At 41.7% G+C, this 13,684-nt stretch overlaps 1 protein-coding gene across 1 annotated transcript in view; it reads right to left on the bottom strand.

Moving 5' to 3' along the window:
- Window positions 1–13,411, bottom strand: part of LOC127214347 (proteasome subunit alpha type-8-like) — a 35,240-nt gene extending 21,829 nt beyond the window's left edge. Inside the window, 4 exon segments of the mRNA XM_051174745.1 lie at window positions 1,538–1,662; window positions 2,740–2,824; window positions 2,826–2,867; window positions 13,290–13,411. Of these exon segments, the coding sequence (XP_051030702.1) occupies window positions 1,538–1,662; window positions 2,740–2,824; window positions 2,826–2,867; window positions 13,290–13,391 (354 nt within the window). The 5' untranslated portion in view covers window positions 13,392–13,411.
- Window positions 13,412–13,684: the final 273 nt, after the last annotated feature.

The following is a 13,684-nucleotide window of genomic DNA, read 5'->3' as shown; positions in this document are numbered from 1 at the left end:
ATTTTTGGTTCATGTTTTATAGAAATTGGAATCATGTATGTACATAACATGAAAGTAAAGGAGAAACTGCATAGAAGAACAGAGGGGGCTATGGGGATGGGGGTGGGGCAAAGATAGGGGATAGGACAGACATGGAGGAATTTATTCAATACACAATAAATATCTACATGAATAGCTATAAATTCAGAAACAGGTTTGAAAAGGGAATGTAGGCCTGGTGAGATGGCTCAGTGGGTAAAGGTGTTTGCTACCAAGCCTGGCCTGACCCACCCATGGGTTGTCCTCTATGTATGATGTATGTACTGTGACACATGCCCCATCCCCCAGAATAAGTAAGTGTAATTAAAAAAATATGTTTTTCTTTTTTAAGAGAAGATAAACTGACACAAAGCTTTACAGGGAGCATCCTGTTCAAGGTTAGGTAGCAAAAAAACAAAACAAAAAAAACAAAAAAACAAACAAAAAAACCCCCAAACAAACACAATAAAACAATGTTCCTGTTGAAGGACAATTTGCACAAGTAGAAATAAAGAGTAGACCAATGTGGAAAATTCAATCTCACTAACTGTGAAACACATTATATAACACTTACAAAAGAAAGAAAAATAAGAAACTCCATTGATGAATCCTTTGGGAGAGCTAGTTGCACAATAAAAACTAACTCAATCTTTCTAGAAAGCAGTTTGGTATGTATAATAAGAGCCTTAAAATCAATTATAATCTCCAATCTAGGAACCCTCTACTAAAACTTAACAATACAACTGCAAAATAAAATAAGCCAGGACCAAAAACAGAATAATGTTAGGGTAGCAGAAAGAAGGAGAATGAGAAAGAAATTGAAGTGATGCCCATTATCAAATGACCATCAGGCATGGGCACAGTTTCTAATATTATAGCTCCAAGAGAATATCCAGAAGAGTCTGCTGCCACACACAGTATGCAGACAGGAAGTGAGACCTCAGCCCTGTGTGCACACTAACTCCCAGCTTCCAATGATATGGCCACACATGGATTCAGAGCACACTAACTCCCAGCTTTCATATGGCTGTACATGGATTCAGAGGAGAGCATATCTAAACATGTTTGCAGGTGAAATAATGGACATTTTCTTCGGAATACATACATACATTTGGTTTTTTGAGACAGGATTTATGTGTATTGCTTTGTAGACCATGCTGGCCTTGAACTTACAGAGATCTTCCTGCCTCTGCCTCCTGAGTGCTGGGATTAAAGGCGTGTGCTACCACCACCCAGCAAGGAATGATATTTTATTGTGTTTACAGAAGTATAAAAATTTCCCTTGAAAATTTAACACTCTCTTTAAAAAAATCATTCCAAGAATTGAAACTGACGTTGATTTCTGGTGATTACTGCAACCATCTTTACCTGAGTAAGTGAAGGAAGTAATTTTGAGACTGAACAGGAACTTAACACTCAGTAGACTAAGTGCTTGGGGCTATTGCAGTATTTCTATGACAGGGCCCATGACTGGAAAGTAGAAAGGCAAAGGAAGACTGTGTTAAAAGTACCTGCCCACCTGCTTTAGAGTTGCTATGAAGCGAGTTATGTACTCCACAGTGACTGGGTCCTCCACTGTAAGCTTATGGCTCTGGCATTCCACCCGGGCTCTGTTTATTACTACTCTAGCATCAGCGGTCAGACCTGTAAAAACAGTCAAAACACAAAATGTGTACATTTCTCAAAATATATTGTCCTTGTCAAAAATTTTAGTTAACAATTCTTGCTTATGGCATCCTTTCCCTTCAATAACACCTTCATCAAAGAACTAGAAAATGTCATGTGCCTTAACTGTGATTTATTTCCTTTAAAGATTTAATTTCACACGTCCTGATTCACTTGTATAGGAAACAGTAAGTGGTTTAAACACTATTATTGGTAAGTTGGATTTTTTTCTTATGAGAGCAAGGTCGGTACTCCATCCTGAAGCACTGTATTCAAGTTACACTTGAGAAAACTGTGATGTATCACTCCTCAAGTTTTTATCGAAGTGAAAACTTTGAAAATCAAGGATGTTAAGACACGTAGACTCTGACTGAGTTTCTGAAATAACCGAAACCTCATCCAAACCATTCTCAGCCTGTCTGTCTATGAGGAGACAGCATGTTTGTAGCTGTAACTGACACATTCGTTTGATTGTATAAATCAAGGACAACACTGCTACGTGACAGTTCTACAGCCATTTTCTTTCTTTCACCACTTTCTTTTTAAAAAACATTTTTAATTTGAAGTGTGTGCATGCATGTGTGCATGTGTGCATGCCTGTGTGTGTGTGTGTGTGTGTGTGTGTGTGTGTGTGTGTGTGTGTGTGACCGAAAGAGGAAGAAAGAGCAGCAGCTCCTCGAGCTGTGTGAGCTGACTGGCATGGTTGCTGGGAACAAACTCAAGTCTCTGCGAATGTATTACACACTGTTAATTGCTGAGCCACTGCTGCTGAGCTTCTCACTACTCTTTTAATACTACTTTAAAAGGACCCCAGATTCACTCAGAACATGTTGAAAATGTCAACAGGCTGGCCTCGAGCCTACAGACAGCCACCTGCTTCTTCTGGGATCAAAGGCATGAAGAAAAGATGGCTGGAAAAGAAATAAAGGAAGACATCCACCATCAACCTCTGGCTTCCACATGCATGCAAACACATGTACGTGCACAACCACAGGCAACTTTACCCCAATCTATTACATTACAATACCATACATATCACTGGAGGTCCGTACAAACCTGCAAAAGCCATGCAGACATGGTCATCAAGGGCGCATATTTTCCTCACAGTTCTTTCATCTTGAAGCTTGGCCACTGATTTTTTTTTCTACCCCAAGCACAACTATATTAGTTCCTCGAATTCCAACCTGCAAAGCCATTACATTTAAAGGTAAATTTAAAGTTAAAACTGACCAACTATTCTAACACATGTCAAACAGTTAAAGGGTTTCTCTTACACACTTACTAAAATGAAAAAGGAGCCATCTAGGAAATGAGATGCACAGGCACTGGCTGAGTGGATGCCTAGTCCCCAGCCCCCCCCCCCACAAGAAGTAAGACAAATAGTAGAAATTGCAAACAAAATACAATCAGTGGTGAATCTCTGAGGCTCTTAATCTCCCACAAACACAGGAAAATGAGATCTAAATGTACAACTTCAGGGAGAATGAAAGAAGATGCTCTGATCCACACAAATCGGTGTCGGCAGGACCAATACTGACGAAGGATTCTACCAAGAGTGACAGAAGGCTGGGGCTGAGAATGGTACGAAACTTGCTGTATGAGAATAAAGATAGCACCCACGTAAAAGCCCAGGCATGTCTATGTATAGCCCTGGTGGACAGAGAAAGATGGATGCCAAACATAAGCTGCCTTGCCAGCCAGCCTAGTTGAAATGGCAGGTGTCTGGCTCAGTGAGAGACCCTCTTTCAAGACATGGTGGAAAGAGTAGAATTTAGGTGACTGACATTCTGCTCTGACCTCCACACATGCATGTACAGGTACAGTCAAGTGTATATACCACACAGACAGTACAGACACAATGAGGACAAGAATTCTTTCCTACGTTGTCTCAACAAACAAACAAACAAACAAACAAACAAACAAGTATCTTTCCTATTTGTTGGTTTAAAATATAATTCCATCAAGGTAAGGGATTGAGGGGGTAGTTCAGTGGTATAGCACTTGCCCAACAAGCAAACGCCCTGGGTTCAAACCCCAACACCAGAACAAAGTTCAGCAGATAAAATGCCACAGAAGCTCTCCCATGTAGCTCAAATTTAGAGGCCCAAGAATTGGGGGCTTGCTGTGCCCCAATACATATACTGAAATGCAAACCCCATGTATTAGAACATGTATAGGGATAATATCCTAAAGGTAGAACGATAAACTGAATTAGTATCTCTGATCACTAATATTGTCAGTTTTCCCCCCAACCTCACATCTGGGTTACAAACCACAGTTTAAGAAGTTAAGACTTAGCTGGGTGGTGATGGCGCACACCTTTAATCCCAGCACTCAGGAGGCAGAGGCAGGCGGATCTCTGTGAACTGGAGATCAGCCTGGCCTACAGAGCAAGTTCCAGCATAAGCTCAGAAGCAATATAGAGAAACCTTGTTTTGAAAAAATAAAAAACAAACAAAAGGATGAGGCCAATCTGTAACACAGCACACACAGATGCCCTCCCTTCCTCTTTCCCTCCCTCCCTCCCTCCCTCCCTCCCTCCATCCCTCCCTCCCTCCCTCCCTCATTTCCTTCCTCTCTCCCAAACTGGGGTTGAAGAGGTGGCTCACCAACTAAGAGAGCATTCTCCTCTTGCACAAGACGAAATTCAGTTACCTACACCCAAGTCAGAAAGCTCCCGACTAAAGCTAGGGGGGAATCTGACACCCTCTTCTGGCCTCTGCAGGCACGCACAGAAACCCACACACAAAAACATATAATACAAATAAAAATAAGTAAGTAGCACTTTTAAAGGAGATGTGTCTCTAGGCATGCCTGGGAGGGGTTATCTAGACTACATTAACTGAGACAGGAAGTGCGGGTGGCACTGTTCTTATGGGCTGGGCTCCTGGCCTGAACAAAGACATTAACTGAGCACAGACATTCAGTACTCTCTGATTAGTTTTTTTTTAATTTTGAAATTACGTATTTTTATTTAGTTTATGTGTGGGTGCATGCTCGTGTCGTGCATACAATTAGAGAGCAGAGGACAACTTTGGGGACTGAGTTCCCTCCTACTGCCATGTGGCTCCTAGGGTTGCACTCAGTGTCAGGCTGGGCAGCACACTTTGCCCACAGTGTCACTCCACAGGTCTGTTCTCTGCCTCCTGAATGTGGCTACAATGTGCTCAGCTGCCTCGAGCTCCTGCCAATTTTGACTTGCCCACCATGAATTGACTGTACCCAGGAGGGTAAGCCAGAAGAAATCCTTTCTTTAGCTGCTTAAGTTGGGTACTTTGTCCTGAGAACAAGACAAGGAATGAAGGCCAAGTATTTGTGCGTCCATACAAATTTTAACTTTTTTTCTTTTTATTTATTCTTCTCTCATACGATACATCTGGATAGCAATTTCCCCTCCCTCCAACCCTCCCAGTTCCCACTCACCAACCCACTTCCCCTCTCCCCCAGATCCACTCCTCCTCCCTTCAGAAAAGAGCAGGCTTCCCAGGGATATCGGCGTAATACTGCATAACAAGGTTCAATACCACTAGGCACCAACCCTCATATCAAGGCTGGATGAAGCGACCCGGTAGGAGGAAAAGTGTCCAAAGTGCAGGTAACAGTCAGAGACACCTCCACCTCCACTGTTAGGAGTCCCACAAAAACACCAAGCTACACACCATAATACATATGCACAGAACATATTGCAGACCCATGCAGGCTAGCTGGTCTTGAACTCTCAATGCAAACCAGCCTAGTCTCAAACTCAAGATCCCACCTGCCGCTGCCTCTTCCCCGTGAGTACGTATGATACACCCCCATCCCCTTTTAAAGGAGCTATGCATGGGATTGTTTCCAGATTTCTTCCCTTTTTATTATTTCACTTGCAGTATTTTAATTTGCAACTCTTTTTACTGTTTCCTCTTATTAAAGTCTACATTTATATCCTATTTTGACTTCCCTATTTTCTCCAGGGTGCTTCTGTTTTCTTAAGTCCATTCAGGAGTTTGTGCACTCTCTGATTTCTTCAAATATAATCATTCCTTTGAATTCTTTGTTGGAGATTTCATCTTGTTTACCCTCATTAGGACTTTACTGAAATTAATTTTTGAAGAAGATATGACATCTTTATGTTTTATGTTTTTGAGTTTGGGGCAAGATCACTATTTTGATTTTAAAAAGGTATTTTTGTTTTATATGTCTGGGTTTTGCCTGCATGCCTTTCTATGCACCACATCTGTCCCTAGTGCCCATGGAGGATAGAAAAGGTGAATAAAATCCCTGGGACTGGAGTTATAAGTGGTTGTGACCCACTTTGTGAGTTCTAGGACCTTAACCACTGAGCCATCTCTTGTGCCCAGATTACTTTTTAAGTCACTGCCGTTCTTTCAGTGGAAATGTCTGCAATGTTCAAGAGGGACTAGGTTTTAGTATGGCTGAAGTACACCAGGCTCAGTCTCTGGTACTCTTAAAAGTATGACTCTTGGGGTTGCCTTATTCTGGCCTCTGTGGGTACAGACACACATGCAGGCAAAACACATATTCACATAAAACAAAAACAAATAAATATTGCCTGATTGGAAGTTGAACTCTTTCAGATTTATTTCTAGGATACCAGATACTGGTCACATTCCTGGGTGGTGAAGTCACAGATGCTTGTCCTATCTGTGACTAGCACATGGGGGTCACATGTGCTAGTAATAAAAATGGTGGTCCTTCAGGGTAGTCCTTTGTGAGTCTGGGGTCTCATGAAAGATATTGGCCAACTCTCTTGGCATCCTTCAGGATGACTTATAACACTATTGTTTCTCCTAAGAAGACTTTTGTGAGGTTGGGTCACTAGTGCTGGCCCCCTCTTCATGGGTCAGGATGCAGATGTTGGTCCCTGGGCTTGGGCAGTCCTTCCTGATATCTGGTATACTGGTTAGAACCTGAGTCTGTACTCATTACAGACATTGTCTTTGATCAGTTTTATATCTTGCTAAATCTAAATCCTATGTAGCTTTCAAAGTTAGGGGCTAGGAGTTAGGATTAGGGTTAGATTTTTTTAAGCTAAAAAAATCAATTAATAATGCTAGCTACATGACACATGCCTAGAATCTTGAGAGGTGGGAGAAACAGAGTTAAGGGTCATCTTTGGCTACAGAATGAATTTGAAGGCAGCCTGGGAAACCCTGTCTCAAGAAACTAAAAGTACAGAAAAAAAAAGAGATACAAATATTTAAGGTAGCTGAAAATGAAAATTTAGTAAGAACCAGATACTAATGATTAGGAAGAAAACAATAAAATTGCTAGCAATAGTATGAATTTAAAAAAAACAAGAGAAATCATATGGTTAATCTATGAAGAAACTAAAGGACATTTCCAGAAATGTTTAAAAAGCAATTTTAAAAATTTAACCATAAACTAATACATTTTAAAAGTAAGAGTAAAATTTTTAATTGCCTGTGTTGACACAAGGAAAGGCAGAAGACTCATCTTTACAATAAAAATGGGATAAAATAATGTGTGATATAAAACACATGTAAAGATGATGAAGATACAAGCTGTAGGGTGAGAGAAACCACATCTGGAAATGGACCAGTACCTAGAACATATAAAAAACTTCCAAATCTTAACAGTTTAACACATTTATAATAAAAACAGACCTGGTACATGATACATCTCACCAAAGACAACACAGAGTTATCAGCCAGAAATGTGGAATGTACTTTGTCAAATTAAGGCCACAATGAGGTATCTCTATACACCAGCAAAAAATGCTTGTCTGCTGGGAGGCAGATAAACTGGATCAACTATACAGTGCTATTGGGAATGCAGCAAGGCACAGCTACTCTGGGGTCTTCTGATAAATGACCCACGTGAATACCTTATAATCCTGCAATTACATACTTGGCAATTTATACTAGAAAAATAAAAATCTACATTCATACAAAGACAAGTAAGAATACTCATAACACCTTTTATTCATAGTGATGGGAAACTAGATATAGCCCAAATGTTCTTCAGCAGCAGAATAGTTAACAGGTTCTCAACCAGGGGATGTTAGTGGTAGAACAGCAGTGGGAAGGAAGGATGACTCTCAGGGAAAAAAGCAATTCTTAGACGATTTTATACTGTATGGTACCATTTATGTAACATGCTCCTGTTTCAGAATGTGTTCCTGTGTTCCTTCTGTCTCAGCCTCCCAAGTTAGTAAGACTACAGGATGTGCCTAGATATGCATTTCTGAATTGACACAGCTTTATATACGGACATCTGACTGTGCAGGGAGAGAAGGCAGGACTAAGGCTGTGTGTTAGGGTAGAGGCAGGGAATAAGGAAGTGTCACATGAGGGATCTTTGTGGAATGAAAAGTGTTGAGGTCCATAACTGTGGAAGTGTGAATATTCGAGAGCAATAAAATTTCATGTAATTTATACACATAGTGGTACCTATCTATAATTCTAGCACTAGGAAGGCAGAGAGATGCAAGATAACCAAAATTTCTAGGTCATCTTCAGCTACATAGACATTTCAAGGCCAGTTTGGAATACCTTAGTCTGTGCCTGGAGAAGGGGGAAGTAGGGCAATGGAGCAATGATGACCATCAAGGCTGCTCCTACTACAGCACTAGAGAACACCCACACAGTAAAGCTACCCACTATAAACACACAGAGAGAGAGAGAGAGAGGGAAAGAGAGAGGAAGAGAGAGAGAGCTAGAGATGTACTTCAGTGGTGGAGGATGCCCTGGGTTCAATTCCCAGAACTGGAGGGGGGAAAAAAGATAAAATGTTTATAATTGTTGAAGATGGGCAATGAGCTTATATAACATTGGATGATTTCCTTTATAAGTCGTATATTTACAATACTACAAAAGGAAAAGTTGGAAATACACTTAAATAAACCTCAACATTATCTATAGGCTTTTTTTTCACCAATATATTAAAGTTTCTCTTACCTTAAACAAAATATTAAAAGATGGTTCCATTTTATCCCACATTTTTGCTTAAAAGCCAAATGTTGTTTCCAGAAACCTATATGATTCCTGCTCCCCTCCCACTGGAAGCTGAGCAAGGCAGGTTCTGAAAACTCAAGGTTTAGGTCTAGGTTTTCTCTTTGGCCTCCACCTGATGACCCATCAGGAGGCAGAAGCAGGAGGATGCTATAAGTTCAGGCCAGCCTGGGTTGCAGACTAAGTCTCTTTCTCAAACAGAAGTATTTGTTCAGCCCAACTTTCAATGGCTTTTAAGACTGGGATAGGAAGAATAGACCTCAAAACTACTATGATTTCCAGTGCACATCAGTCTGTGAGCTTTATTGGCTGTGTATTAGATTTTATTTCTTTTTTCTTTTCTCTGTGCATCCTGGCTGTCCTGCAACTTGATTTGTAGACCAGACTGGCCTTAAATCCACAGAGATCTGCCTGCCTCTGCCCCCAAGTGCTGGGATTAGAGGTGTGTGCCACCAATGCCCGGCCAAAAGTCACCATTCTCTTTTACCTTTGTATAGGTAGGAGCAGTTTCTCACTAAGCAAATCAGGACAGCATGGAGACCCGGCACAAAATGATCTTTAACAGTCACCCTGTGCATAATCCCTGTCCTTGGTTCTGAAGCAGACAGGCATCCTCGTGAAGGACACAAATGCAGCCACCAGCATCTTGGGACTCATACCCTGTCAGCTCCCCGGAGAAGAATAGTTACCAGGATCCTTGTGGACTGACTGGTAGAACTGAGTCCGTGACAAAGGCTAGAGTGGATACATACAGTCTGCATTGAGAAGAAAATGGCAATAACCTAAAAAGTGAGAACAGTCCCACCAAAATCCCTTCAGGATCCTTCAGAATCAAGCTTATTCTCACTACAATAGCTTTACGGTACTCTGTGTCTTGGCCTTGGTTTCTAGTTTCATCTCTTCCTTTTATTTTCCTCAGCAGTTCGAATGTCTTTCCACTCTGTAATAGAGCTGTCTTGCATGCCTTGTCTTCCCATACAGTATTTCCTTTGTCTAAAACACTCTTCCTTCTTTCCTCACTTGGCTGCCTTCCATCCCTCCAACGATTTCTTAAATATGCTTTCTCAGGAGGGTTTCTCTTACAATTGCAATTTCTGTAACATCTCATACTTTCTATGTTGTTGCACTCACCTAGGCCTTGTAAGGACTCTTTCTCTTTTAATACAGTGTCTCCCTACACAGCCCAGCCTGGCCTGGGACCTACAGCATTCCATCTTGTTCTTCCTTAGTGTTGGATTCACTGGAATGTGCCAGCATTCCCAACTATCACTATTTTCTTAATCCTCTAAATTTCCTGCCAGAGGGTGAATTCTTTGAGAACAGGTAGTGTGCACCTTTAATCCCAGCACTCGGGAGGCAGAGGCAGGCAGATGTCTGTGAGTTCAAGGCCAGCCTGGTCTGCAGAGCTAGTTCCAGGACAGGCTCCAAAGCAATACAGAGAAATCTTACCTCAAAAACAAAACAAAAAAGCCAGAAGGACATAGACAAAACTGAATTTAAAAAAGAATCATAAATAATAATGTATACAACTTACTAGTTTATGTGATTTACATCTTACATATCTAACTTCTTTCAATACACATTAATCCTATGAAGCAGGATCTGTTTTGGTGTTTATTTTACTACTACTACTAAAAAAAAAAACCCATATAAACAACAAAAATCTACTAGGGGGGGCTGGAGAGATAGCTAAGCAATCAAGAGCACTTATTACTCTCATAGAGGACTCAGGTTTGGCTTCCAACGCCCACATCAGGCATCTCACAACTGCCTGTAACTCTGGTTTCACAGGATCTTATGCCCTCTTCTGATCTCTGAGGGTACCAACACACATAAACTTATGAAGACACACACACTCAAACACAGAAATAAAACAAACATATCTTAAATAATAATTAAACAAAGGACAAAGAAAGAATCTGTAGGCTACGTAAATGGCCCAGTAGTTAAAAACACTTTTTCTTGCCCTTGTGGAGGCCTCAAGTTTGATCCCCAGCATTCACAGGGTAGCTTCCCATCACACTAGGTTAGGTTGACAGGTCAATGAGCCCCAGGGACCCTCCTGCTTCCACTCTGAGCACAAATGTGTGCCAGCCACCACTCTGTTCCAGAGACTCAACTCTGGTCCTCATGCTTACCCTACGAGCATTTTACTAAATATGAAGATTCTTTTTTTTCTCTGTGTAGCTTTGGAGCCTGTCCTGGTACTAACTTTGTAGACCAGGCTGGTCGCGATCTCACAGAGATCCACCTGCCTCTGCCTCCCAAGTGCTGTGATTAAAGGAGTGTACCACCACCGCTTAAAAAATAAGTAAGGGTATTGATTAACAGCAGAGCACATATGTAACATATATGGGCCTGGGCTTGATTTCCAACACCAAGGAACAAAAGATACAAATCAACATTAAAGTAAACTAAAATACAGGCAGTGGTGGTGCACACCTTCAATCCAAGCACTCGGGAGGCAGAGGCAGGTGGATCCCTGAGTTCGGGGCCAGCCTGGTCCACAGAACAAGCTTCAGTATAGCCAGGGCTACAAAGAGAAACCTTGACTTGAAAAACAAGTGGCAGAAATATGTATTAGTGAAACCAGGAATTTACCCATTAATTAAAGAAGCAGCTGATGACCAACGAAGACTGAAAGTTAAGACTACAGTGTTGGGATCTAATAAGTGAAAATACAGCCCCAGGAAGAATGAGGTCAGAGAAGGTTGAGGCAAGGAATGAGAATAAATCTTAACCTTTACATGGCAGCACTGGGTTCACGTGTACTCATAAGAGGGTGGCACTTTTCCAAAAGGCCATCCAAACATATTTTTGCCTGTATAGAAAAGGAAGCCTAACCAAAAAAAAAAAAAAAAAAAAAAAAAGCCCTCTGGCTCCATGTCATGCTGTGAGGTAATTATCAAACAGGAAGCAGAGCCTGAGCTCTCCAATTATGGCCCATATATTTTTATATTAGTAACATCAACGTCTACATACTGGTCAAAACTGATCAGTCTAGCTTACTTGTAACTCATCGTATCGCTGCTTATAGACATAATATTTAACAGCCTATTTTAATAAACAAATGCAGCTTTACCCTGTGTAAAAGGTCACAGCATCCGCAAGGAAACACAATGAATAACTCCATAAAAAGATGCAAATATAATTTCAGAATCCTGAGGTAAGAGTCTCATCCTTCCACTGTATCTTTACACATGCCCACTATAGGTATTTTTATGCCCTTACCCTTTACAGCTCATTACAAAGGAACTATCAATCAGTTCTATAGCATTTTAAAAACGTTTTGAATGAGTCAGTGTGGCTTCTTATTACACCCCCATCTTCTCCCATTACTCTCTTTATTTTAGGCTCTAAAACTTGGGCATTACTTTCTAACCATATGGCACACACCATGCTGGGGACTATATAACTTTTTGTTTTTATCAAAATGGTGCCCTCTTGGTTTAGACTACACCAGGCTTTCCTTAAACTTACAATTCTAACAGAGCTTAACTAGTGGGCCCATTTAAATAGAAAAATACTTTAAAAAAAATTATCTTCTTGGTAATGATTTTTGCCACTTTACATTTGATAGATTAACAATAAAAGTGGATTAACTTCTTTCCATTTATCAGGTTGGTATAGGAGCGAAAGAAAGCAGACCCTTGGAGACTGAGAGATGTTCTGTGTGCTCTCTTCTCAATTTCCAAAACACAGTGTAAATTCTCATGAATTTTGAGAAGTTTTTTAAAAATCATATCCTGCATTCATAGATCAGGACTCAGAAGTCTAGGGTAATAAATAGATCTTTGGTCGCTGGGGCACTTTTTTGCTTTAAATTTTTCATAAGTTAGGATGAATATTGAACCCAGTTAAAATTTGACAGTAGTATTACAGCTGTCCTGAATATCTTAGATAATGTGTAAGACAGAGTAGACCATGAAATTTAGTTGAAAGCATTCGCGCGTGCGCTAACATACACATACACACACACACACACACACACACACACACACACACACACACACACAGGAGCAGTACAAAAGTGAGGATTCTTGGGGGTTGGGAACTTTGAGAGGATGTCAAAGGGCTAGGGTTGAAATTTGAAACAATTTAATGGAGCCATTTGGATTAGCATTTCTAACTGTTCCTCTCACTAACAGAAAGTTAGTATTTAACTTGGTCTGGGATAGGGGATGGGGGTATAGGCCTGGACAGGCTTCAACTTTTATCATTATTAAACAATTGCTTCCAACACGGAAGAACTATTAACTTTACCGTGGGTCAGTGGGTTCTTGAGGAAGTAGGCCATGAGGGAGAGAATGTTCTAGGTGTCTTCAACAGTTACTAACTACACACATGCACTTTTACGGTGTCTGTAGATGTCGTTAAGCAATGGCAGTTGCAGAAGACAAAGAGCTGAACTGTCTACCAATTTCACTGTGTAACCTCCATCACCAACCTGAAGCTGGGTCTGCTCCAGGGACCAGTGGAAGGGGGGGGGAGGGTTTGTTGGGGGTGGGGTGGGGACTGGAGCAGCCCCGGGAGCAGCAGGGGGAGCAGCAGCAGCCCCAGGAGCAGCAGGGGGAGCAACAGCAGCCCCAGGAGCAGCAGGGGGAGCAACAGCAGCCTCGGGGAGCAGCTTACCGCGGTGGAGCCCTTCTTCACGGCTTCCTGGGCATACTCCACTTGGAAAAGGTGTCCGTCAGGGGAGAAGACTGTGATTGCCCTGTCGTACCGAGAAGCCATCACGAAGGACTTTGAAGAACCTAACAGCCTCAAAAGCTGCCTAGGATGAGGCGGGAGCCAGACCCACCACGTGCTAACTGCCGGAAGTGGCTGCACATGGTCTTCCGCGTGCTCACAACCGCCTCCAGGAAGTCCTGGAGTCCCAGACTTTGGCCCCGCCCCCAGGTCTGAGCGCCTTGGCTCCCCACACCCTCAAGTCCTACTTGTCCAGGAGTCCTGGCCTGAAGGCTAGATGCTGTTCATCGGATCTCTGCGTTCGAGGCAGAGAAATCCTGTGTCGACGAAAACAAAAT

This window comes from Phodopus roborovskii, unplaced genomic scaffold (assembly GCF_943737965.1).
Source record: "Phodopus roborovskii unplaced genomic scaffold, PHOROB, whole genome shotgun sequence".
Classification (NCBI taxonomy): Eukaryota; Metazoa; Chordata; class Mammalia; order Rodentia; family Cricetidae; genus Phodopus; species Phodopus roborovskii.
The sequence above is the reverse complement of the archived record's forward strand: the minus strand, read 5'-3'. Positions and strand labels throughout refer to the sequence as shown.